The following is a 26333-nucleotide window of genomic DNA, read 5'->3' as shown; positions in this document are numbered from 1 at the left end:
TCATTTATTTATTCTTCCCCTTCTGGAATGCATTTTAGCTTTTTCACCCTTAACTCAACATTATCATGCATTTCATATCTCTTTGATGAGAACACTAAAAATCAGCTTTTTAGCACGTATGCTGTAGGTAGTATAGCTGTAGAGGTTTGACCAAAAATGCTCTTCATATATCTTTTTCTCTGCGCTTTTATATAATGTCACACAGTACATAAATGTGTTTTTTCTGCCTACTAGATGAATAGTACAAACACGCAATATCTCAATGAGTCAATATATCGGTTTAAATCTTTTATAGACGTGTGCTCGGACACCGCTTTTATTTAGTTATATATTTATCGATATATCTCTACTTGTTTCCCCCTTTTTTGCCTACTCTGCCAGATTTTTTATTTTTCGTACTGTCAGATTTCCTTATCTGTTTGGTGTTGTCAATAATCTTAGTCACCACATTGGCTACCGGCTTATCGTTTTCGAATTTCGTATGCTTCCCTTGGAAGTTATTCTTGCTTATAGAGGGTTCGAATTGGTTTTTATTACCGTCCAAGACGTTGGAAATGATGCTCTTAGCCTTTTCCTTCTCCGCTTGTGACTTCTCATTGGATTTCGATATCTTATTGTCATACTGCTTGGCTTTGTCCATGTACGACTTTACTCTTTTCAGTTCATTTAGTATGGGAGACATGTCTTTGACATTCAAGACCTTCATACTAGCAAACATCAAAGAGCTCAACACATATGCATAGCGGTTAGTTAAATCTAGCTTAGCCCTCTCACTAGACAACAGCAGCAGCTGTTCATCCAACGGTTTGGACGTTAGTTTTTCGATTTCTGGCTTCAGTTCATCCAACGCATTCGAAAAACTATTAACGTACGGCTTTATCTTCTCAATATCCTCCATTGGTGCTTCTTTTATGTATGTATATATATGTGTGCGTGTGTGTATGAGTATCGATCACTTACCGGCGCTGCAAGCCAGCATATCCTCTTCTTCTGTACTGCAGAAGGCATCGTCTATATTCGTCTGCATAGCTCATCTCTGAAAAATTGCAAAAGGGCCCCGTGAAAAGCGATTTCTTTGCGGTATCTGCTATACAAAACAGCACACTGAACTTCAATTTCTTGTCTTCTTTGCTGTTCATACATGTACTATCATTGAATGCCGTCCTTCAATGGGCGCCATCGGATCGCCAGCGAGGGCCCCCTGCTGCTCAATCCATTGTTCAGGGATCTGGGCATTGCCCTTTTCGGAAATTGCTGGCTTCATGGGGCAAAGATCGCCTTTTCTCCTTTAAAGAATAGTTTTCGCGGAGGAAGCGGCGCCTGCGGAGAGACCGGTATAGTTCTTAGGGGTCCCGTTCCTTGGCAACAGCACTTCTAAGTATAACCCTTCCATTGCTAGATCGTGCAGGACAGTAGTTTGGAGTCCCTCGCTTATGGAAAATGACGAGTGGTTGCTAGTTCAGGTTTCTTCAGTACCCACCACATATTTGTTAGTCTCTTTAAGACATACTGTTTCTATATTAGTTCTGGTGCTACTGAACCTTAAACTATTACTACTATATGTGGTTTGTACGGCTGTTAATTTAGTTTATCAAAGTGTTGAAAAATAGCAGTAATGTCCAAGGACGCAAAGAAAAAACACCATTGGGGCAGGTCCTTGCTAAGCTCAATTGGGCTGAAACGTAAGCACAAGAAGGAGCACACCTCGTCAAGTGACACTAAGCGTCCGGAGACAAACTATGCCAGAACTTCGCATGGTAACGGAAGTAGAGCCGAAGCTGCACAATTTATGAGTGGAAATAAGAACTTGGATATCCCGAAACCACCCATTACTGAAAGGTGTGCAGAATCGCCGGCCAAGGGCTCCCAGAAGGCGGACTCCTCCTTAGCACCTAGCCAAGGCGTATTCAATATTCCAATCGTCATAGATCCTATGGAGACAAACAGGCTGAACAAAACGAATACAAGCCTGACTCTGGGCTCGTCTAAGGGTCGCTATGCGAATGAAAATCTAAATCTAAATCCGAATTCAAATTCTATGCAAAGCTTGTCTCCCCAGGCAATTGAAAGGGAAAGGGAAAGGCCGGAGAAAGAAAGGCGAAAGGAAACCAATCGTGCTGAGAAGGCGACTCCAGAAAGCCACAAAGCACATACTGCCTTTGAAACTTTTCTTTCGTTTGCTCGTAATGCCGTTAACCACGTCCCCAAAATAAATGTAGAAGAAGCTGATGATAGCGCTGCTTCCAAGAATGAACCAAAGCACCTGAAAAAGAACCCGTTGCAGGTTTCAAGGACCACATCTGAAAAGAGTACTAATGGCAAATACGCACAATCGCTACAAGAAAGTGATGGTCCCTTTTTGAAGAATTTAGATAATGTACTTGCAGCGTCCGCATCCTCACCGCGGATCAACCAACAGTCTGATACGACTACAACCGAAACCAAGAACAAACCCTCTCCATTTGGTAAATTCGCATTTACCAATCTGAAAAATCACGTGCATTCGAGTTTGAATTCCAATTCGCTTTCAAGGTCAAACTCCAAAGACGACATTTCTTCAGACAGAGCCAATAAGGATTCAAATGATTTTGCTAGCAGAGTCACTTTCGAACCCATTAGACACTCTGATGATAAACCTATTCCAGGAGAAGGAAATTTGAAATTGGAACATTTCAACGACTCTCAAGCAACCTTTGAAGAGCCATTAACAGAATACTCTGATTTATCCGCAGGGGAAGATGGTTTCGATACCGACGACATACCGCTGCAGGACGACGTACGGGATAGCAATGAAAATGAGGTGGAAAAGAGACCTAGTTCAAGGAAGGACTCTTCCAAATTGTCAGCAGTTTCTTCCCCTACAGTAGACGATGTAAGGCCAAGAAGAAGAGTCAAATCAATGATAAGCGCAGCAAATGCTTATCAAAATGGGCGCCATGATTTTATACAGAAAAGACTCTCTTCTCTTTCATCTAATGGATTTACAAAAAACGACTCGGACAATGAAGATCGTGAACCCAGAGTGATGTCCAAGAAGTTTCTCACCAGGAGGTCATTTTCTCCAGGTAACATTAGTAGTGGAATGAGAGTATTGCCTTCCACAGCTTTAAAATATTCGTTGAATAAAGTAAAAAATAGCACTGATATCGCAAACACCATAATACCAAGACCAAGTATTTCGAATGGTCATACCTCTTCAGGTATGCGAAGAAGTTCTAGCAAAAGCTTTTCATCAACGCCTTATAGTATTGTCGAACCATCTGGCGAAGACGGCAATCGACGCAATATTGAAATAAAGGGAGTCGAATATGCAAGTGAAAAGAAAAATTCAGAATTCCATACAATTTTCAAAGATTCTGGTGTGAACCCCGATGAAAGATTAATTGCGGATCATAGTTGTGCCTTGTCGAGGGACATCCTTTCGCAGGGCAAAATCTATATATCGGATCACCATATTGGGTTTTATTCGAATATCCTCGGTTGGGTGAGCACTGTTTTTATACCATTCGAGACTATTATACAAATAGAAAAGAAGACTACGGCAGGAATATTCCCCAACGGAATCGCAATTGACACTTTACATACAAAGTATAGTTTTGCCTCCTTCACTTCTAGAGATGCCACGTACGATTTGATTACGGAGGTATGGAACCAGACTATCTTACAGAAGAGGTTTCACAACGTTAGCAACAACAGTTCGAATTCTATAAGTGATGATGAAGAAGATGATGACTACGATTATGATGATGATGATGACGATGATCTTTATGATAGCACTAACAATGTAACCGATTCTACGGATATGACGTCGGACATCAGTGTAGGAAAACCAGGAGACCCGTCAATGCCTTCAAAAGACACCAATGGCGCCAGGAACCTATCCGTTGAATCAGAAGTCCCACTGCTGGGTCCCACAAAACATCCACCTACAGAAGCAGGGTACAAGCCTGAGTCCAATGAAAAACTAGTCAACGAATCAACGATACCCGCTCCGTTGGGGAAAGTTGTCAATATTTTATTTGGTAAGGATGTTAGTTATATTACGACTATTTTAAAAGCCCAGAACAATCACGATATTTCGCCAATTTCCGGTCTTGTTGATTTGGCTACGTTAACAGAGAATCAAAGAAGAGAATATTCCTACATCAAACCCACCCCAGGTGCTATCGGGCCCAGTGAGACCAAATGCCTGATAACCGAGACCACTGAGCATTTGGATCTGGACGATTATGTTCAAGTACTACAAACGACAAGAACTCCGGATATTCCTTCAGGAAATTCATTTTATGTAAGGTCACTTTATCTTTTATCATGGGCTAGCAACTATGAGACAAAATTGAAAGTTTATGTTTCTGTTGAATGGACAGGGAAGAGCCTAATAAAAAGTCCCATTGAAAAGGGAACATTCGATGGTGTAGGAGAAACATTAAAAATAACAGTCGATAGGATTAATAAATTTTTGTCAAAGCCTACTCTAAAAAGCAAGAAGTCCTCAAGGGAGAGCGGCGCTGCAATGTCATCTTTACCGAAAATGGAGCCCAACTCTCACGCACCAACTGAAGTTGACATTCAAAAAAACAAAGAAGACTCGATCGTAAGGGAAAATGAAAATATACCTGCTCCATTGGGGACTGTAGTCCAATTATTGTTTGGTTCGAACACAGATTATATGAAAAAAACTATCACTAGAGATAAAAACAACGTTAACGTGGAGACAATACCAACATTCTCGCCTTCATTAGCCGATGGCGCCACACGGCACTATGAGTACATCAAGAAACTAAACAATTCCATAGGACCTAAACAAACGAAATGTTTGTTGACTGAGACCATTGAACATATGGACATCAATGACTATGTTTTAGTAAACCAGTCAACAAGATCCCCTGATGTTCCATCCGGTAACAATTTTACAGTTGAAAGTAAAATATATTTATGTTGGGGACAACACGATACTACAAATATGACCGTTATAACAAAGGTCAGCTGGACAAGCAAATCATTTTTGAAGGGTCCCATTGAAAAGGGTTCTGTAGAGGGCCAAAAGGCGTCTGTCGAGTTCATGATTTCTGAACTAAAGGATATTATTAATGCAGCCAAAACCGCAAAACCAGTGAAGAGGAAAACGAAGAATCATGGCAAACATAGGCCCGTCCACAATAAGATTGAGCAGAAAATTCCTGAAAGTCAAAATACAGAGAAGGATAAAGATACCTTCACGTATATTTTGGACTTTATCCAAGACAACATTAATTTGGATATATTTATGAATCCTCAAAAACTGACCTTGATCGCCGGTATAGCTATTATGTGCTTTTGGCTTCTTGGTTTCAAGCCTTTYAAAAGTCAAGAAAATTTCCAAATCATCAAGCCGGGGAGGATGCTTATTGACGGTCAGGAATATAACTATGTGCCAAGTTTTGGAACCCTATATAGTTCATATGAGGACAAAATATTGTCTGGCAAAAGAAAGACGAGTACAGATTACGAGAAGAATGTTAACCCGGTCACTGGAAGAGAAAGGGATATTTGGGACTGGATAGATAACAGAGGAAACAGCGTATTACCTCAAGAGCATGCGACGCTGGGAAACGTCGATAGACACATGTTACAGCAGTTGGTAGAAAGTGTTAGGGTAACAGAATTACAACTAGAACATATGAAGACTATGTTGGATGATATCAAAATGGACAAAGATAATTTTTCACCTTGACATTTTACATGACCTGCTTTTCATTTATTAAATAATAGTATTCAGTTTATATTTAAAGGAAATCAAATTTTTTATTTCAGCTAAATAATGACGCATGATCCACATTATCACAATGGACGGGAAATCAATCATGTCATGGCGGCTATTTTATTTTGAATGTATACCTTGATAACAGGAAGGGAATGAACATATTACTACATCTTCAGGCCTCATATAATTACTACAGCTCAAGCCAACGTACCATCATGAGCTATTTAGAAACACAATTAACCAAAAGACAGGAACAAATAAAGGAATATCAAGAAATGAACAGTAGTCTGACTAAGACATTCGAACTGATTTCTGCAGAAAAGGAAATGTATGTAACTCGTTTTGGCTCACCAGCAGTAAGTTTAATAGGTAAATAACTATTTTGTGATACTAACACAAATTATTCTAGAAATGAAACACCAAAAGAGATTTCCTCAAAGTACATAAAGGAGTTGAAGGAGTACAATGAACTAAGAGACGCGGGCCTGAGGTTGGCCCAGATAATTGCCGATGAGAAGCAATGTAAGATCAAAGACGTTTTTGAAGAGATTGGATATTCGCTCAAAGATTAATGAACTTTCCTCAGCTGTTGTTCCCAGTTCTGACGAGAGTACGGGTGCTAAGATGCGGTTTAGCTATGCTATAAATTCTTCGAAACTATGCAAAAATGAAAGCAAAATGACAAGAAATAAAGACAAAACAACCGAAAGGGTCTATTGGAGAATTGCAAATTAAGCTGGCGAGTGTAAACGACCTTGTAGTTTATAGTATCGAGGTTTTATTACCCTCTGTTCTTAAGTAGTCTTCGCTAATTTATTACCGGAAAACCAAGACGGAGTAAGCCACTTCGGGCAGTTTCTTCGCTTATTCCAAAAGCAAAAGTAAGAAGAGATGATGGATGAACTACATTATAATGGGAAACAAACGAGAAGCAGGTTGTAGGAAATCAATGAGCCAAACCCATATATACTTAAAGTGAATAACAAGAAAGAAAGCAAGGAAAATTCACACTCTAACTGGCACTATTGACCATCAGTATTCCATCAAAAAACTTCTTTTTTTTTTCACCCACGAAGCATCACTTTTCCTCTTCTCCACGTCCACTATCACTTTTCTCCATACTACACATTCATTCTACATCAAAATAGCATATCTGAGGAACTAATTTGTTAGCACTCTAAGAAATGCGCGTACCTATGAGGAATATGTTAGTAGTGGCGCTGCTCGTTTGGGTACTTACATCTCTGGTTTCATGCTCAGATCCTCTTTTGTCCCAAGCTCTAAGACGGCAGATACCAAACAATGAAATGACATCCACTAGAAAACTCAATTCAAACTCTAGCTCAGACAAAAGTATACCTCTTCATTTTCCTCCCGCTAGAACTACAGAACATTTACCAAAGGAAAAACACAGCTTGAACCCAACACCTAATTTGTTACATACTCGACGTGCTGATAAAAGAGCCCATAAGGCTGCTAATTCCATAAGTGTGCCCTATATGGAAAGCCGTTCTTTAGAGGATTTAAGCTTATCCGATATATTAATCGCAGCCGACGTTGAAGGTGGGCTCCACGCCGTTGACAGAAGAAATGGACATATCATATGGTCCATTAATCCCGACAAATTTCAACCTCTGATAGAAATCCAAGAACCTTCAAGATTAGAAACATATGAAACTCTAATTATCGAGCCTTGTGGTGATGGGAATATATACTACTTTAACGCTCATCAAGGATTGCAAAAGCTTCCTCTGTCTATCCGTCAGCTAGTTTCAACTTCTCCGCTACACTTGAAAACGAATATTGTCGTAAACGACTCGGGGAAAATCGTAGAAGATGAAAAGGTGTACACTGGATCAATGAGGACTATAATGTATACCATTGATGCTTTGAATGGTGAAATAATATCAGCTTTTGGACCTGGCTCGAAGAACGGGTATTTTGGAAGCCAGAGTATAGATTGTTCGCCCAATGAGAAGATAAAACTCCAGGAATGTGAAAACATGATTGTAATTGGTAAAACTATTTTTGAATTGGGGATTCACTCTTATGATGGAGCTAGTTACAACGTTACTTACTCTACATGGCAACAAAATGTTTTGGACGTTCCTCTGGCACTTCAGAATACATTCTCCAAAGACGGTATGTGTATAGCGCCCTTCCGTGATAAATCGTTATTGGCAAGCGATTCCGATTTCAGAATTGCTAGATGGGTTTCTCCGACATTTCCAGGAATTATCGTTGGCTTATTTGATGTGTTTAATGACCTTCGCACTAACGAGAATATATTAGTGCCCCATCCCTTCAACCCAGCTGACCACGAGAGTGTTCTGAGTAACAAAGTTTACTTGGATCAAACATCAAAACTTTCATGGTTTGCTCTATCTAGTCAGAATTTCCCTTCATTAGTTGAGTCGGCCCCCAAATCCAGATATGCTTCCAGTGATCGCTGGAGGGTTTCTTCGATCTTTGAGGATGAGACTTTATTCAAGAATGCAATTATGGGAGTACATCAGATATATGGCAGTGAATATGACCAACTCTATGAAACTTATGGGAAACCGAAGGCATTGGACACCACTCAGAAGCATTCCCCTTTGATGATTGATTCTCCCATCGATGCTACTAAGTTGCCTCAGAACAGAGATATAGATTCACTAAACGAATATATGTCGTCAGAAGACTTTGAGGCATATAGAGAAAAGGTCCATAAACAAATATCAAGAGAGCTAAGGAATAAGAGTAAGAATTCTTTAATTCTGAGGGTCGGTAGTCTCGTATATCGGATCATCGAAACAGGTGTGTTTTTATTATTGTTCCTCATGTTTTGTGCTATCTTGCAAAGACTTAAAATTTTGCCGCCACTATACGTATTATTATCAAAAATTGGGTTTATGCCTGAAAAAGAAATTCCAGCAACTGAACTAAACTCAGAAGATTCTGCAACAACTGGAAGTATAACCAAGCCGTTTAATACAAAACCCGAAAAGCAGGTTGTTTTTGAAAGTGCGCTCAACAATGCAAACCCGAAATCACAGAACGATAACGATGACGGTGATGATGACGACGATGAAAAATCACAAGATTTGACTTTAGAGAAGAAGAAGAGAAAAAGGGGATCGAGAGGGGGTAAGAAGAGCAGAAAATTACGCAATGCAAATATACCAAACTTTGAACAATCTCTAAAAAATTTAGTAGTGTCAGAAAAAATTTTAGGTTACGGATCATCGGGAACCGTTGTATTCCAAGGCAGTTTCCAAGGCAGGCCTGTTGCGGTGAAGAGAATGTTAATCGATTTCTGTGATATAGCTTTGATGGAAATAAAGCTTTTAACTGAAAGTGATGATCACCCAAATGTTATACGATATTATTGCTCAGAGACAACGGATAGATTCCTGTATATTGCTCTAGAGCTCTGCAACTTAAATATACAGGATTTGATTGAATCTAAGAACGCATCAGATGAGAACTTGAAATTACAAAATGAGTACAATCCTATTTCATTACTGAGGCAGATAGCGGCTGGGGTCGCGCATTTACATTCGCTGAAAATTATTCATCGGGATTTAAAGCCCCAGAATATACTTGTATCTACATCGAACAGGCTTACTACAGACCAACAGACCGGAGTAGATAATCTCAGGATTCTAATATCAGATTTCGGTCTCTGCAAAAAGCTAGATTCTGGCCAGTCGTCCTTTAGAACTAATTTGAATAATCCTTCTGGAACAAGTGGATGGAGGGCTCCTGAACTGCTTGATGAGTCGAACAGTTTGCAATCCCAAGTTGAAACTGAACATTCTTCGAGCAGGCATACAGTACTTTCATCTGATTCCTTTTATGATCCATTTACCAAAAGAAGGTTAACAAGATCTATCGATATTTTCTCAATGGGATGTGTTTTCTATTATATTTTATCCAAAGGTAAGCATCCTTTTGGTGATAAATACACACGTGAGAGTAATATAATAAGGGGAATATTTAGCCTTGATGAAATGAAGTGTCTTCGCGATAGATCTCTGGCTGCCGAAGCTACAGATTTGATTTCTCAAATGATCGATCATGATCCATTGAAAAGGCCGACTGCTATGAGAGTTCTAAGGCATCCATTGTTTTGGCCAAAATCGAAAAAATTAGAATTTCTCTTGAAAGTCAGTGATAGATTCGAGGTTGAAAACAAGGACCCCGCAAGTGACTTGTTATTGAAATTGGATGATATTTCAGGCTTTGTTATTCCTAATGGGAACTGGACCGTCAAGTTTGATAAAACCTTCATGGACAATCTCGGGAAGTACAGAAAATATCATTCTTCAAAGCTGATGGATTTGTTGAGAGCTCTTAGGAATAAATACCATCATTTCATGGATCTGCCCGAAGATATAGCGGAAATCATGGGGCCGGTACCCGATGGATTTTACGATTACTTTATCAAGCGTTTCCCAAACCTACTAATAGGGATTTATAAGATTGTCAAGGAGAACTTGAGCGACGACCAAATTTTACATGGATTTTTGTATTCATAAATTATCATAAGACCTCGCTTATTTTTTTAGGTTGTTTGGAGCCGTCGGGGTCTATTATTCACGATTATTGATTATCTATAAATTTTTTTCACCTTTGCATACATGAAAAAAAAGTTTTACTTATTCATGAACCTACTTTACGTTTTAAATTTTTTTTCTTAAATACACTACATGACAGATACACTTAATTCTATAAAAATATACTTTAAAAACATTGAATATTAACAAACGATTTGCATCATTCAACACTAACTTTCTTAGTAGAAAGCTTCCGCTCTGCAATCCGTATGCAAATGAAAGTGAATATGCATGCAAAAGCGTAGACCTTATCAAACCAGGAATCTATAACAACGTTTGGAACAGTAAATTTTTCTCCCAATAGTTCCTTCAACCTTTGTGACACTTCAAAGGGAAGATGGGACCGAATCATTAACGAAGTGGCCAAAACGTAAACACCAGTTAGCTCTGATACCACCAAGTTCTTTATCAAAGATATTCCTTTCTGTTGGTGGGAGGAGCTCCCCCCTTTCCCCTTATAATTAGAGTTATCAACATATTCTGGAAGTACATCACCAGTATCATCATTTTGCATGGCAAAGAGCGCAAGAATTTGGAACTTTACAGGCAAAAGAGTCACAACGTATGAGATGGTGGTACTGACCGCAGAGAGACAACAAAGAAAAAGGGAAATTGACAAAAACAACGATATTTGTTTTGTCAAAGAGTCGAGATCATGTTGATAATTGAATCTAAAGAATAAAAAGTCCAAAATGTTTGCAATAGTGATTGCTAAAGGGTCCGATGCCGCGTTTTCACTGAAATTCTCATATTCGTAGTCATCAGGATATTTAAACGAGTGGTATATGATGTGAGGTATTTTTTTCAGAAAAGTTGTTATTAGTTTATGAAGACAGTATACGATAAAACCAATCTCAAAGACTTTTTTGAAAGTCCTTACCTGCGGAGACTGATGTAGCAATGTCTCTAATTTCCCCAGCGATAATTGATACCAAGCAATCTTTTCCATCAACTGTGCCTTGAAAGTTGAGTTTTCTCCATTTGGCTCGTCCTCTAATCGTGTTAGTATTTGCACATTTTGTTCTATGTTATGCTCATAATCTTGAATTCTTTCTTTTATGTAGGCGTCCGTTGTCCATAATAGGGATTTACTGTTATTGTTGTTGTTTATATTTCTAAAGTTGGGGTCTGACATTGAAGTGCTACGTAGCTTATGCCATATAACCAAAAAATTATAGTATAAACTTGAAACAGTGGCCAGCCCGGATAGGGCGGCCATGACTGTGACACCTCCTATGGACAATCTGGTTAAAATATTTCTCGTGTATTGAAATGGCCCGATATTGATATAGCTTAGAATTGCAATAAGAATTGACAAAGCGATACTTGTCACTATGATCAATCGGTCGATATCAAACTTGTCATTGTAAAACTTATTCAATAAGGATATAATAATGAAGAATGGCTGGAGTAAGATTAATATGAACGATAGAATGATAGCTGTCAAGGGCCACACCCAAGTCGTTATAAAGGTGACTTCCTTTTCCATATCAGCTACCTTGATTTGCCATAGTATAATTTCTATCGTTACCGTATATGTCATCATCGCTAATGAAAAAAGAACTCGCAGAGATTGTAGGACTTTATGAGAGGGCAAGGAATATTCTGTGTAAAACTTATTGATGAAATTGCCCATATTGGACGCGTTTCCATTTGGGCTGGTTTCCCATTTGCTTGTCAAAGAATAGGCCTCTTTCCTCGAGGAAGTTGATATGATGTCAAATAGAGAGCCCACTTTGAACCAGAGCTGTTCGTAGGACCACTTGTACATGAACACTCCGGATACGGAAAGCACTAAAAACATAATAAGCGCCTCCATCCCGTTGGCCAATTATCTGTCTACACCGTCCCTTTCTAGCACAGCTCTGGCCAACCCAAGCGTTGAAGTAAAGTCTTTTCCCTTACTTTGTCACCTGGTCGATTTTCACTGTTATAGGCCCGGTTCGGATATCGCAAATATCGCTATTTTTCCTCTAAGTTGTAATAGGCAACGCCAACCATTGAGCCAAGATTCAGGTGCTAAACGAAGCGTAAACATTCACATATGTTCATCCCTCATGAAAGATAGGCGTCTTTGAAAAGTTCTGATAATATAACCTCTCTTGTGGTCTCCCATGAATAGTTTAGGTCTTGGTACGGTGAATAGGTCTCTCTGTATATTTATATAGGTCTTGAGATTTAATTTTTAATTTTTGTATAGGGCAATAGCTTTGCGGTTAGGTCTTATATTTAAGTATCACCTAATACGAATGCATAGGGCTTGGGCTCTTTTTCAAGTTTTTTGGCATCAGTGAAAAATTATACTCAATTATGGATTAAACATGGCTGTTAAAACTAGCTCTACTTTGATATGAGCGGTAGAGATATATTTAGATGTTTAAATAAGCACACATTGGAGCCGCACTAATAATAAACTGGATAGAAACTATGGACGTATGTTTGAGTTTTGACATTATTGCCAGATCGACTTTTTTTTTCTTTCTTAAGGCTTTGTACTAACTTCTTAATTGGTTCTGAGATTACAATACCAATCACATATTATTAGGATGAAAGGAAAAAGGAATTACACGACTTAAATACACGAGCCTGGAATGGCGAGGAAGTCTTCCCATTGAAAAATAAGAAACTTGATTCAAGCATAAAGAGAAACACAGGCTTTATAAAAAAATTAAAGAAGGGATTTGTGAAGGGTTCGGAAGCCTCGTTGCTAAAGGACTTGAGTGAGGCCTCTTTGGAGAAATATCTTTCCGAAATTATAGTAACTGTAACTGAGTGTCTTCTGAATGTGCCAAACAAAAACGACGACGTTATTGCCGCTGTTGAGATTATAAGTGGACTTCATCAAAGATTCAATAGCCTGTTTACCGGTCCTCTTTTGGGTGCATTTCTACAGACTTTTGAAAATCCTTCTGTTGATGTTGATTCTGAAAGAGATGAGTTGCAGAGGATAAACAAGATCAAAGGAAATCTTCGTGTATTCACTGAACTTTATCTAGTGGGTGTTTTCAGAACACTGAGTGATGTTGAATCAAAGGAAGCCATACCTAATTTCCTACAGAAAAAAGTTACCAAAAAAGAGCCTCTACTATTTAGTATCCTAAGGGAAATACTCAACTACAAATTCAAGTTGGGTTTCACAACCACGATCGCTACTGCGTTTATCAAGAAATTTACACCCTTTTTTCATGACGATGATGACTCTTGGGATGACTTGATATTTGAATCGAATTTGAAATGCACTGTACAGTCTTTGTTCAAGATTTTTGTAGATGCCACGTTTTCTAGAGCCGCAGAACTGCATAAAAAGGTGAATAAACTGCAAAGAGAACACCAGAAATGTCAAATAAGAACTGGAAAATTGAGAGATGAATACATAGAAGAGTACGACGAAATAATTTCAATATTCAACAGGTTTAAGAGCTCCACCATAATTCTGGGAGAATTTTTCAAGCTAGAAACCCCAGATCTCGAAGGGGCTTCTGATGAAGACCTGGATGAAGTGGCTTCTCCCATGATCACAAACCAGGCCCTACCACCCAACCAACGATTGTGGGAAAATGAAGAAATAAGAAAATTTTATGAAATTTTACCAGATATCTCTAAAACTGTGGAAGAATCACTGGCCATTAAGATAGAAAAAGACTCAAATTCAAACTCCAAGAATATTAACTTATTTTTCACAGACTTGGAAATGGCTGACTCTAAAGATATAATAGACGAACTTTCAAATAGATACTGGTCATCGCATTTGGACAATAAAGCCACAAGAAACCGAATATTGAAATTCTTCATGGAGACACAAGACTGGAGCAAGCTGTCGGTATATTCTAGGTTTATGGCAACAAACAGTAAATATATGCCTGAAATTGTTGCAGAATTTATTAATTACCTGGACAATGGTTTCAGAAACCAATTGCACTCAAATAAGATTAATGTAAAAAACATCATCTTCTTCAGTGAAATGATCAAGTTCCTATTGATACCGTCGTTTATGATTTTCCATAAGATAAGAACATTAATCATGAATATGCAAGTTCCAAACAATGTAGAAATTTTGACCATTTTATTGGAACATTCAGGAAAATTTCTGCTGAATAAACCAGAATACAAGGAATTAATGGAGAAAATGGTTCAATTAATTAAAGACAAAAAAAATGACAGGCAATTGAACATGAACATGAAGGGTGCCTTGGAAAACATAATAACCCTACTTTATCCACCTTCTGTAAAGTCTTTAAATGTGATGGTAAGAACATTAACCCCAGAACAACAATTTTATCGCATTTTAATCAGGAGTGAACTTAATAACCTGGATTTCAAACACATTGTTAAGCTAGTTCGTAAAGCCCATTGGACAGATCCGGCCATCAAGAAAACACTATTCTCTCTGTTTTCGAAGCCACATAAGGTGAGCTATCAAAACATCCCCGTTTTGACCAAAGTTTTAGGTGGTTTATACAGTTACCATCGTGACTTTGTCATCAGATGTATAGACCAAATATTGGAGAATATTGAGCGGGGTTTAGAGGTCAACGATTATGGACAAAATATGCATAGAGTTTCAAATGTAAGATATTTGACCGAAATTTTCAATTATGAAATGATAAAGTCCGACGTTTTGTTGGATACAATTTACCACATTATCAGGTTTGGTCACATAAATAATCAACCCAACCCTTTCTATTTGAATGATTCAGATCTACCTGATAACTATTTCAGAATTCAGTTGGTTACTACGATTCTACTAAATATCAATAGGACACCAGCAGCATTTACAAAAAAATGTAGAGTTTTGTTAAGGTTCTTGGAATACTATATTTTCACCAAGGAACAGCCTCTGCCCAAGGAGACACAGTTCAGGGTATCAAATACTTTTAAAAAATATGAAAGTATTTTCGACAATTCCAAGTTTGAAAGATCGGAGAACCTGGTGGAAAGTGCTTCGAGACTGGAAAGTTTACTAAAATCATTAAACTCTACGAAGAGCAAAAATACTGAGTCCGAAGGATCCGCCGCAAGTAAAGAAGCCATAACCTCCGTCGAGGTAATTGCTGAAGATGACGAGGAGGAGGATGATGATGAAAATGATGATGGTGTTGATTTAATCGGAGAAGATGAAGACGTGGAAACAAGTGCACCAGATATTGAGTCTACGTTAGGGAAACCCGAAGAAAAACGAGAAGAAAGTGAGGATGACGAAGAAGACGACGACGACGATGACGACGACGACGATGACGACGATGACGATGATGACGATGACGATGATGATGAAGACAGCGATTCAGACATGGAATATGGTGGTGACCTTGATGCGGATAGAGATATTGAGATGAAAAGAATGTATGAAGAGTACGAGAAGAAATTGAAGGATGAAGAAGAAAGAAAAGCGGAAGAAGAATTAGAAAGGCAATTTCAGCAAATGATGCAAGAATCTATGGACGCGAGAAAGAGTGAAAAGATTGTTGTCAACAAAATACCAGTAATATCGAAACCCATTAATGTTCAAAAACMCTTATTATTGAAAAAGAATGAGGAGCTTTCTTCAAAGGTGGAAGCTGACCAAAAATTATCTAAGCCAAAGAAAATTGCATTTACATTTTTAACTAAAAGTGGTAAGAAAACACAATCAAGAGTTTTACAGTTACCAACAGATGTGAAGTTCGTTTCTGATGTTCTTGAAGAAGAAKAAAAGTTAAAGACTGAAAGAGACAAAATTAAAAGAATTGTCTTGAAACGCTCTTTTGATTGAGAGAATTGCTTGTGAATATAGTTTGTTTAATTTTTTACTATATATGCACACCTAATCTTAGCATTGTTAAATAGCCGTTTGCTTTTATATAGTACAGTTTATGTGCCGTAATTATATTTACAGTAGAAAGAACGAACAACGATTTGTTAGTCGACTCTTACAACAACTACAGTAATATCGTCTTCCTTTCCACCACTGTAGTTTCTACCAGTTAATTTAGAAATTTCTTGGGCAAAAACGCTAGGGTAATTAGGATCTTTACTTAAACTGACAACGTTTTTCACAAGTTCCTGTGTCAATAACTGTAGTTCGTCTCTTGTCCTGGCAGAATTATCTTTCAAAAAAAGTTCAATATCATCTGTGGCAATATTATCAGTTACACCGTCGGTGGCTAACATAACTATGTCATTTTTTTCTAATTGGAAAGTATACTCATCAGCATCGGCGGGGGTGTTCAGAATGTATTTACTGCCTTTTCTTTCAGCCTCTTTCAACATTTTTTCCGGTATAATTGACAACTGATAAGGTGCATTAAACCCGACAGTTTGAAACTCAGTTTGGAACACAAGTTTGGAATCTCTAAAGACACCACACCAGGAGTCACCCAAGTTGGCGACTTGTAATTTACCACTGGGTGGGAAATGGGCCATAATGGCTGTTGTTCCTCCTACTTTTACTATTTTGTCATCCTTAATTTTAGCATAAGCAGCGTCAATAATGTTTTTTGGTGTTAAAAGTGTTTCCTTAGATGAGTCTTCCGCCAATGTAGTACTTAATTCGCCCATTTTTTTACACAGTTCTCTTGAAATGGCACTGGAATCATACCCGTGTTCAGCCCATCCCCCAACACCGTCTGCGACACCAGCAAAAATATCATGAATATTGTTCGATGTAGTAAAGTAGTTATCTTCTCCCGTAGGTGATTTAATGGATTCCTTTAGCTTTTGGTATATTTGGTCGTCTCTGTCCTTTGGCTGGAAAGCAACGGCGGTCTTATAAGTGAATGGGCCTGTCTGTGCATTGGCACTATATCCGTCACCGTTACTACCGTTCGACTGATAACCATCTTTGGCACTTGAATAGAAGGTTCTTTTGGAGAAATTGATAACTTGGCTACAGGATCCTATTATACGAGAAATATTGGACTCTGAGTCGATTAGTAAATGTCCAGCAAAATTGGCAATAAGCACACCCAATAGCAAAATAACAAACATACCATAAATGGAACCTCTGGAGGTTCTCAAAGTCCTAAACCCAACGTTTGCAAACATCTTTGGTGGCTTTGTTGTTTCATTCCAGGATCAGCATTCACCAATCGTGTATTTTCCATTTGTTATGTGTCAAAATAAAGCTCGCGTTCACATTCATCGGAATGAGACATAACTGAAACGAGCCAAGAGCAAATATGGTATGTGACATCTCGATTGCGCCCGAATCATACCCGTGTTACAGATACGATAGTAGCGAAGAATGGTTGATTGGCAAGTTCTTTTATGAGAAGAATATGACGAGTGGGGTAAACACCATTAAATGCACGAAATCGATATACTTCCAATTCACTTTGAAGCAGGCTACTCTAAGTAAACGTTGGGATAAGGGAATCCACACAATCCTGAATATTGCTGGTGTCCTTTCTTTGACTGGCGTGATCTTATTGCGCCTATCAAAGCCTTCTAGTGATTGGAAGGGCTATTTGCACAAGTTTTTAGAATGCAAAGAGCTTCAATATACGCTCATCACTCTTCCAAAACAAAAAAAAGTTCTATTCAAAGGCTAAGTGCTACTGATGTTTCTATAAAAGAAGAAAAAGAGCCATGTGAGTTGCATGAAAAACTATTGTGCTTAGAATGCCAGGAGTTAATGCAAGAAAAGATGAATCATGTTTTGAAACGGTCTGTATCATATAATGCTGTGAATAATACTAAGAGGAGAAGTTCGGTGCGTAACATAAATAGAAGTTTATCACAATCGAGCTGTTATAGTGCCGGCTCTAACATGACAGCACAATTAAACAATGAATCTTTTAATGAATTTCTATGCTTTTTATCAGGTGAAGAATACTATAGCAGGGTTAATTCTTTATGGGAACACCTCCCGAGTGAAACAAAGGATATGTTTGTGGCCAAAGCTTTAGCTAAAAAGAAGGCGATTATAAATCGAGATTTAAGTCATAATGATGTTGATATATTACAATCTGATAGTATCCCCACATCAACTACATGGCGCTCAAAATATAGGAACACGAAAAGTACAGATTCCCGCTTTGGGGAAAGCTCTAATGACAATAACACTAATGACCTAGTTGACCATCTCTATAATCACGAAGTCGCTGAAGAAGAAAAAAAAGCTTTATTAGCCGAAAATTTGTTATTGGAAGAGCAAGCATCGTCAATTCCTGAAGAGCGAGATACTTGTGTGGGACAGATGCCTGACGTGCAATATTTGCAGGAAGTTAAGCTTTGGAGAGATCGCCAAGAAATCACAGAGAAGATAAAGGAACTAACAATGTTAATAGAGAAGTTCGAGCGGTATACCGTATCACCCACGACAACCAAACCTAGTTCAAAAACAAAGGATGGTACACCTACAAGCACGGGATTTTCAGACCGGGACTTGCATCAAAGAGGAGTGTTGAAACATATAGAAGTAACACAACGACCAACGCAAGTCCGAGATAGTATTGATTCACCTGTGAATCCAGAAAGGCCCAGTCAGAGCCAAAAAAAACATAACATTATTGATCGAATTGCTAGAGGATCAAAGAAGTTTGTTCGAAGTTTCAAACGTAAGAAGCGTCCTGCGAAACTGGATATATACAGAAAACCTAATCCCACCCTTAGAGTGCTTGTTGACCCCAAAAACCTCCAAAAACTTTCAAGAGAATAGATAACGTAGACAAGGCCATACATAGTTACGATCCTTAAGCCGGTATGAACATTTCCAATAGCATGTGAACTATTTTTATTAGAGAATGATTTTGCAATAGTGTAACTTGAGAGTGTATTGTTCTTGATAATGTCGGGTAATACATTGAAATCGTATATATGTCTATTTAGGGATGATATATCTTGTTTCTTTGTTAAAGTTTAACTAAAACGGTTGGCAAAAAGCTAAAGGTAGTAACACGTTAGCACTGGCATTTCTACATCTCTAATGGCTGACAGTTTAAGAAGGAAAATTGCCTTGTCCCAACTCGAAAGAGCCAAAAATGTGCTAGATGCCACCTTTCAAGAGACAGATGAAGATGATGAAGATAGTTGTGATGTATTAGGAGCCCTTCCATTATTAAAAGACCGGCTGGATACGGATAGGAGCCCTGGAAGTAATAACGATAAAATAGCCAATAGTATTTTGAGCGAGGATAGGGGCAATTTGCCCACCTGGAAGGATTTCTTTGATAATAAGGAGCTGGTAAATCTTCACAATAGGAGCCTCGAGGTAAATACTTATTATACATTGCCTTCTTCATCGCTATCGAATACCTCTTCAATTCCTATCTTTATTTTTCATCACGGGGCAGGGTCCTCAGGTTTATCATTTGCAAACTTAGCTAAACAGTTGACTACTAAACTTGACGGCAAATGCGGATGCTTTGCATTTGACGCTAGAGGGCATTCACAAACTAGGCCTTTAGATGCCGATAAGCCTATGAGCTTTGATAGAGATTCTTTTATTGATGATTTTGTTAGCTTATTAGATTATTGGTATGAATCTAAAATTAGTCAAGAGCCGCTTCAAAAGGTATCCATTATTTTAATCGGCCATTCTCTTGGTGGAAGTATATGTACTTTCGCATACCCTAAATTGTCAGCAGAATTGCAAAAAAAAGTTCTTGGTATTACTATGTTAGATATTGTAGAAGAGGCAGCTATTTTGGCCTTAAGTAAAGTTCAACATTTTTTGCAGAATACGCCTAATGTGTTCGAGTCAATTAACGACGCTGTCGAGTGGCATATTCAACGTGCACTGTCGAAATTTAAGCCGAGTGCGGAAATCGCTATCCCAGCTTTATTTACTCCAGTTAAATCAGGGAAAGTCGTGCGAATCACGAATTTAGAAACCTTTAGTCCCTTTTGGAACACCTGGTTTACAGATTTATCACACTCTTTTGTGGATCTACCAGTAAGCAAACTGTTGATATTGGCAGGAAATGAAAACCTAGATAAAGAATTGATTGTGGGACAAATGCAAGGTAAGTACCAACTGGTAGTTTTTCAAGATTCTGGTCATTTTATTCAAGAAGATTCCCCCATGAAGACGGCAGTCACTTTGATTGATTTTTGGAAAAGAAACGATTCTAAGAACACCGTTATTAAAACCAACTGGGGACAACATCAATCAGGGAAGAATATATAGACATTGAGTACTAAAAATCGTTTTTATCATTTTTTATCATAAGAGTAAAAAAACTAAATATACAGCATGAACGTAGCGGGCATTTGTTTACCATTATTTTTGCCAGTTTTTTTGCGCTAATCAATTGACATAATGTCAAGCTTCGAGGCTTTGTGCGATTCGCATTGTTCAACAACTTCGTCAATCTTTCTTGAAGCCCATGGGAATCTTGGGTTGATTAAGAAGGGACGCAAATCAAATCTGTTGTCTTCTGGTGAATATTGTTCAGCATGATAACTAGGAGTTAAAACGGTTTGTTTATGTCTATTGATAGCATAGAAGAAGAAGAATCTTTTAACCTTTTCAGATATTTGACGAGGCGATAATTTTGGTGACCATTGATGAAGAAGTTTCAAAAACATAGAATAAGGACCACATTTCTCAACTTTTCTTAAATAACCAAACACACCCAATTCCTCGTAAGTCATTCCCATATCTATCTCATCTGATTGAACATAATCCTTTGTCATCGGTTCTAGTTCTGCGGTTGGCGTAGCATTTAAAAAGTCGTCCAAGATTGGCATGTCATATTCTTTAGAAGCGTATGCAATGAAACTTTTCAAATCGGTCTTTGATATACCTCCGATGGGGTTAATATCAGCCGAAGAACAATCATATTTCGTCAAGTAACCACGTAAACATTCATCAACATTGGCACTACCTAGCACCAGCAAACCGCCGGAATTTGGAATGCCACGAACCCACGGCAATAGTTGGGCAAACAGATAAGCAAGAACCATTCTTAGTCGCGCCTGGATATTTTGTAAAGCCAAATTTTCGATTTGAGACCCACCAAAGATTTTAAATATTGGTTTTTTGCCCGTAGCCACTTCAAATAAAGACACTACACTCGTTACCAGGGAGTCCATGTTTAAGTCAACATGATAGGATCCAATAGCCTTTGAAAGATCTTTAGCTCTACTTCTTGTCTCCTTAGATGAATTTTCTGTCCCCATGAAACATGAATGGAACATTTTTGAGGCTAGCTCTTGTGGAGTGCTTGGGACCCAATCATCATCACTACGTGTTATCTTACGAGCGTCTTTGATAACTTGCTGGTTTCCATTCTGAGCGGCCTCCGTTACTAAGCGGCACATTGAATGAACAATCATTGCGGTTGCGCAAGAATCAATACCCCCAGACAAAGGCAGGAAAAACCCTGTGCCGTTGCAACGTCTCAAATAATCCCACATCCAGCAAGCTGGACCCAAAGCAATTTCTTCCTCAGGAGAGTGGTAAAAGGGCTCTCGGATCTTTGTTGGGCATACTGTAGGATCGAATCTGGAGGTCATTAAGGCTAGTTCTACAGGAATATCGATACGTTTAAACTTGATTTCTGATAAAGAAGCCTGCAAACCCCGGGACATAATAGCCGCACGATAACTTCTCACTTCTTCTAGATCTACGGTAGCAGTAACAACTTCTACGTCATCTAAGGAAAACTGTGACCCTTGAGCTACAATCGTACCATTGATGGCAATCAGGGCACAACCATCATAATATAATCTGTCACCATCACAACCTCTTTGATTAGCATACAAGTAAACACCACCACAACGTTTAGTGGCATTCAAAATTAAGTCTAATCTTTTATTCAACTTACGCAATTCATGATGAGAACCAGACGAGTTTGTGATGATTTCCACACCATCCAACGACATGGCAATATGAGGCGATTGGGGTGTAAATAATTCTTCGCAAGTTTCTGTACCAATGCAAGTGTCCAAAGAATTTATTACAGCATCACCAAATGGCACAAGCCTCTGACCTGTAACTTTTTGAATTTCAGGTGGGAGAATAAAGTCTTCCACTACACCAGGCTTCATCCAAGGAGTGAAAAACCTCATTTCTCTATAATTACCATCATTTGCTAACCAAATTTTGGGTCTTATAAATAATATTTTACCATCCAATGATAGAAGACGACAATTGTAACGAACATTTTTATGTAAAACTGGCATACCGACGTCAAGTATTAACCCATGAGTTTTCTCGTTTTTAATTATTTGTGCATACATTTCCCACGAATGGAGACAGACATCGCTTTCTAAAAAATGATCTAAACATCCATAACCAGTAATTTCTAGTTCTGGACCAACACGTAATCTGGCACCTCTTTCTTTGGCGACCCTGATAGATTCTAAAATACGGTCTCTATTACCTTCAAAATCTAGGGCCCATTGGTTCAAATTACACGTAGCTAAAGTAATAAGGTGAGACATTGTAGGGGAGTGAGGTTGGTGTTCTACGAATAGACGTCAGAAATAACGATGGGCCTAAAGATGTTCTTTTAAAGTAGCAAAAGGACTATCTTAATTTTCCATTTATCATTTTTGACGAAACTGATAACACTGCTCATCAATGATGTAGTTGATAATAAAGCTAATTGCTGGTTTTATGATACCATCGTATTTGCTGGTTGTGGGTTAAATTCACAAAGCAATTACTGAACTTGATTTATCAGCGAATCCTTTTTTATGTGAATTGAGCAAATAAAGTTATATTTTACTCTGTTGTGAAGTTCTCTTTTTTTTCGCTACGTTCAACAAAACATAAAATCAGTAAGTTGTTTGCATAAAAGGGAAACGTGTAATATAAGTTACTGTAGCACTACAATAAGCAGGAATTCGTAACGTTCTTTATGGGTTGTAATCTATTAAAAATATACATAAAATAATTTAGTGTATGTTGAATAGGGACAAAAAATTAAATAGTCAATAGGGTAAAGAGAAATGTGTGAATAGTGGCAGGAATAATAAATATTATCTTGTAATTCACCATAAATGGGAAACGTCTGACCAATCGTGGTTTTTCCTCCTTTCCCAATAACTTTTTGGTCCAGTTATGTACTTCCATTCAGTTTTAGATACTTTCTCGAAATATCTAGGCTCAACATCTTGGCCCTTATTGCGTCTCTCACGCTGGAGTTGCTCTAACTTCAATTTCCATTCTTCAGCCTTGTCGACCTTTCCCTCTTCGTATGCCCTAATATCTGGTCTCAGTCTCGAATCAGTAGGTGGCAAATTACCTCTTTCAATTTCAGTGATTTCATTTAAATTAGCGGTGAATTTAGTGAAGCCATATTTTTTCTTGGAGTTGTTTACCAATTCACTAGCCTCCCATATAGTTTCATGAGTGGTTTCATTGATCAAGCTTTGTGTCCATTTACCGGCCAGAGTTTCCTTTTTACGGTGACTTGAAACTGGTGGGATTACGGAAACTTTAAATCCTTCTGATCTCCCACTAAACATACCCGCTTTATCAAACAAGATATGTGATTTGTCTCCTTTCGATGAATGAACTTCGAATTCGTTAACCGGCTCCATATACCTCTCTCCTGCAATCAGATTTTTTAGAATTGTAGTTGGCTGCGTCCATTCAAATAGTTCCCCTGTTGCTTTAAATTTCAATCTCAAAATACCTTCGTTGTTCAGTTCAATAGATTTACCCCAGAACTTTTGAGAAGGCGTCACGGTATAACTACATTCCCATTCAAGATGCTCCGCAAAAAAGGCGAATACCGGGGGGCGATGAGAAACCTTCTCAGAAATCAACCTGAATCCCATGTCTTCTCGTATTAGTTCGAAAGTTTCAGCCAGCAACGGATTAAATGGTTTCCTCAGAGTTCTTGTCTTATCTCTATATATAGAAAGAAAGGAAATAGCGAATGCTGAAACAAAGGTTATAGGATCAGGGCGTTGTGTAGCCTTCGTTAACAAGGGTGCATACTCAAATGTCTCTGAAATTAACTGTAGAATAGAAATAGGCTCATTTGATGTTACTGGCATAGCAATAGAGCTCAAATCCTTACCCACATTCTTTCTCAAAAATGATAAGAGACTTGGAGGAGAAGCTGCAGCTTCAGGTATGTCGTTTCGGCGTGAAATAGACTTTGGATAGGAAAGCGCATATAAATCTTTACTTGTGAAAGTCTCAGCTGATGATTCTATACTTTTGGTTTTCTGGTGATGTTGATGATTACGGCGACGATTTTTGTGGTGATTTTTGTAGTGATTACCGTTGTGGTTTTCGTCATTAGTCGTGCGACTTTCCAAACTTGATGTGCCTATAAGTTCTTCTTCTGATATTTCGACCTCTTCTGTAAACTCATTTTGGTCGCTTTTACCCAGAAGAGGAGTTTCTTCAACCATGTTGTTCATATCGTCTTCTGTGTCAGGTAATAAAATCACACCACGACTGGTTTCATCTTCGGCATCAAAAAATTCATCGTTTTCACTAAGGTATGATGTTAGTGAAACTCTCGTGTCTTTTGCCTTCTTGCACAGAATCTGGTGATCTTTGAATAAGACCTCCCCTTGAGTAACGAATCGACTTACAAATACTTCGAGATCTGCCAGTTGATTGTATAAGGCATGCTCGGAATGTTCGGCATGCATTGTGTGGGTTGGAGTTTCATCAGAAACTAGCGAATCAGATGAAGTCATGCCGGAGGAAGAGTGATTAAATGAAGACACTCTATTATTTGCAAAAACGGATGATGACGAAGGTGACCTATTTAGTCCCTCAGATCTTTGGTGTAGCGCATTTGGTTTGTAAGATAAGGAGTCCTTTTTACATTGTTCTAGTCGTTGTTGGATCAAACGCAGGTTCATAGAAAAAGTAGCGTATGATTCGCTAGAGAGCGGTATATACATTTCATCGACATCTTTCAGACTATGCTGTGTACGTGATTGTGTAGATTTAGTGGTAACGGTGGGTGTTATCTGATCACGATCTTTCTGGGTGTTCTTATTATCTACTTGCTCACCACCATCAAGGGACTCCGGGCTTTCCTCCAATATGGATATATCTCTCTCTTCAAATTGATCGTCAAAACAGGATTGTAATGCATCAACCCACGACTGCCAATTTTCTTTGCTTGTAGCTTTTAGTACCCAAACTTCCATACCAGAATCAATGATAATTATTCTATCCTTCTTATTGGCACTGACAGATGATAAACTTATAACAATTTCGCCTCTGCAAGTTCGATTATGGTCATTCAAATAGTACGACAGGGTTCCGTATCTAAAGTCTAAAGTGAAAAACCTTTTCTTGAAACCTTGTAACCTCTTTCTTCTTTTCTTCAAGAGATAGCCTTGCAGATAACGACCTTGTCCTACTCTAAACAACATGTCCTGTTGGGTTGATGTTYTACTCAAATTTGCAGGCCTTGTTGGAGGTGTCGATCTTGTGCTTATCATAGACTGATTGTCGCCGTTTATAACACTCGCATTAAAGAGAATTTTCTTCTTTGCATTTTTAGAGGACGAGTTGTCCAATATAAAAGCATAATAGTAATCAGTGTCTTTTACTTCAAGGTCACCTTGAACCATGGTGTTGCCTGAAACATTGCCGACCCTTTTAACTAGTGTAAATCCCGACCCGGATAGTTTCTCACGTAAAGGTATTTCTTGAGATTGCTGCTGTATGCTACTAATGGACAGCGAAGAATATGATCTCTCCTTTCTCTTGCCATCCGATCCATTACTAGAATTATGCGAAGTCTGAGAAGGACGTCTGTGATGTTCCTCTGTGTGACCCGAGCTTCCTTTATTTAATAGAGATTTTGTCGTATAGTCCAACAAAGTTTTGGTGTCAGGTGCAATGAGAACAGCGGATGCATGATCATCTACACTAGATTTCAACTTCTTATAGATACCGATTTCAATAGATTTCTTCAATGGCTTAATCTGATAGTTGATTATATCGCCACGCCCACATTTTACCCAACGAACCACAAATGATCGATTCTGGATATCAATTGTTTCCATAATTTAATCGGTAGGTTCCCACTCGAGTACGGTTTTTTTTTTTCCAGCAAATGAGTCGTTAAGAGCTCTCC

General features: G+C 38.4%; 11 protein-coding genes across 11 annotated transcripts; 6 read left to right on the top strand and 5 right to left on the bottom strand.

The window, feature by feature from the left end:
* Positions 1-346: 346 nt before the first annotated feature.
* Positions 347-898, bottom strand: LRP1 (Lrp1p; the record flags this gene model as incomplete). Its single annotated transcript, XM_018365610.1, has 1 exon — positions 347-898. One exon carries the CDS (start codon positions 896-898, stop codon positions 347-349), a length of 552 nt encoding a protein of 183 aa, XP_018221865.1.
* Positions 899-1615: 717 nt separating this feature from the next.
* LAM4 (Lam4p) lies at positions 1616-5713 on the top strand (the record flags this gene model as incomplete). The annotated part of the gene is made up of 1 exon (XM_018365609.1): positions 1616-5713. The coding sequence occupies one exon, from the start codon at positions 1616-1618 to the stop codon at positions 5711-5713; it is 4098 nt and encodes a 1365-aa protein (XP_018221864.1).
* Positions 5714-5958: 245 nt separating this feature from the next.
* Positions 5959-6315, top strand: SAE3 (Sae3p; the record flags this gene model as incomplete). The annotated part of the gene is made up of 2 exons (XM_018365608.1): positions 5959-6071; positions 6153-6315. 2 exons carry the CDS (start codon positions 5959-5961, stop codon positions 6313-6315), a joined length of 276 nt encoding a protein of 91 aa, XP_018221863.1.
* A 612-nt stretch (positions 6316-6927) lies between these two features.
* IRE1 (bifunctional endoribonuclease/protein kinase IRE1) lies at positions 6928-10266 on the top strand (the record flags this gene model as incomplete). Its single annotated transcript, XM_018365607.1, has 1 exon — positions 6928-10266. One exon carries the CDS (start codon positions 6928-6930, stop codon positions 10264-10266), a length of 3339 nt encoding a protein of 1112 aa, XP_018221862.1.
* Positions 10267-10504: 238 nt separating this feature from the next.
* Positions 10505-12163, bottom strand: DI49_2484 (uncharacterized protein; the record flags this gene model as incomplete). Its single annotated transcript, XM_018365606.1, has 1 exon — positions 10505-12163. One exon carries the CDS (start codon positions 12161-12163, stop codon positions 10505-10507), a length of 1659 nt encoding a protein of 552 aa, XP_018221861.1.
* A 1692-nt stretch (positions 12164-13855) lies between these two features.
* NMD2 (Nmd2p) lies at positions 13856-16093 on the top strand (the record flags this gene model as incomplete). Its single annotated transcript, XM_018365605.1, has 1 exon — positions 13856-16093. One exon carries the CDS (start codon positions 13856-13858, stop codon positions 16091-16093), a length of 2238 nt encoding a protein of 745 aa, XP_018221860.1.
* A 146-nt stretch (positions 16094-16239) lies between these two features.
* PTC7 (type 2C protein phosphatase PTC7) lies at positions 16240-17364 on the bottom strand (the record flags this gene model as incomplete). The annotated part of the gene is made up of 1 exon (XM_018365604.1): positions 16240-17364. The coding sequence occupies one exon, from the start codon at positions 17362-17364 to the stop codon at positions 16240-16242; it is 1125 nt and encodes a 374-aa protein (XP_018221859.1).
* A 439-nt stretch (positions 17365-17803) lies between these two features.
* On the top strand, positions 17804-18979 carry DI49_2481 (uncharacterized protein; the record flags this gene model as incomplete). Its single annotated transcript, XM_018365603.1, has 1 exon — positions 17804-18979. One exon carries the CDS (start codon positions 17804-17806, stop codon positions 18977-18979), a length of 1176 nt encoding a protein of 391 aa, XP_018221858.1.
* Positions 18980-19246: 267 nt separating this feature from the next.
* PPE1 (phosphoprotein phosphatase methylesterase 1) lies at positions 19247-20449 on the top strand (the record flags this gene model as incomplete). The annotated part of the gene is made up of 1 exon (XM_018365602.1): positions 19247-20449. One exon carries the CDS (start codon positions 19247-19249, stop codon positions 20447-20449), a length of 1203 nt encoding a protein of 400 aa, XP_018221857.1.
* Positions 20450-20565: 116 nt separating this feature from the next.
* Positions 20566-22710, bottom strand: QNS1 (glutamine-dependent NAD(+) synthetase; the record flags this gene model as incomplete). Its single annotated transcript, XM_018365601.1, has 1 exon — positions 20566-22710. The coding sequence occupies one exon, from the start codon at positions 22708-22710 to the stop codon at positions 20566-20568; it is 2145 nt and encodes a 714-aa protein (XP_018221856.1).
* Positions 22711-23262: 552 nt separating this feature from the next.
* Positions 23263-26262, bottom strand: OSH3 (oxysterol-binding protein related protein OSH3; the record flags this gene model as incomplete). The annotated part of the gene is made up of 1 exon (XM_018365600.1): positions 23263-26262. The coding sequence occupies one exon, from the start codon at positions 26260-26262 to the stop codon at positions 23263-23265; it is 3000 nt and encodes a 999-aa protein (XP_018221855.1).
* Between the last annotated feature and the right edge of the window lie 71 nt (positions 26263-26333).

The sequence above is a fragment of the Saccharomyces eubayanus genome, chromosome XV (assembly GCF_001298625.1).
Source record: "Saccharomyces eubayanus strain FM1318 chromosome XV, whole genome shotgun sequence".
NCBI classification, from domain to species: Eukaryota; Fungi; Ascomycota; class Saccharomycetes; order Saccharomycetales; family Saccharomycetaceae; genus Saccharomyces; species Saccharomyces eubayanus.
Note: the sequence above shows the minus strand (reverse complement) of the source record. Positions and strands in the feature narration are given on the sequence as shown.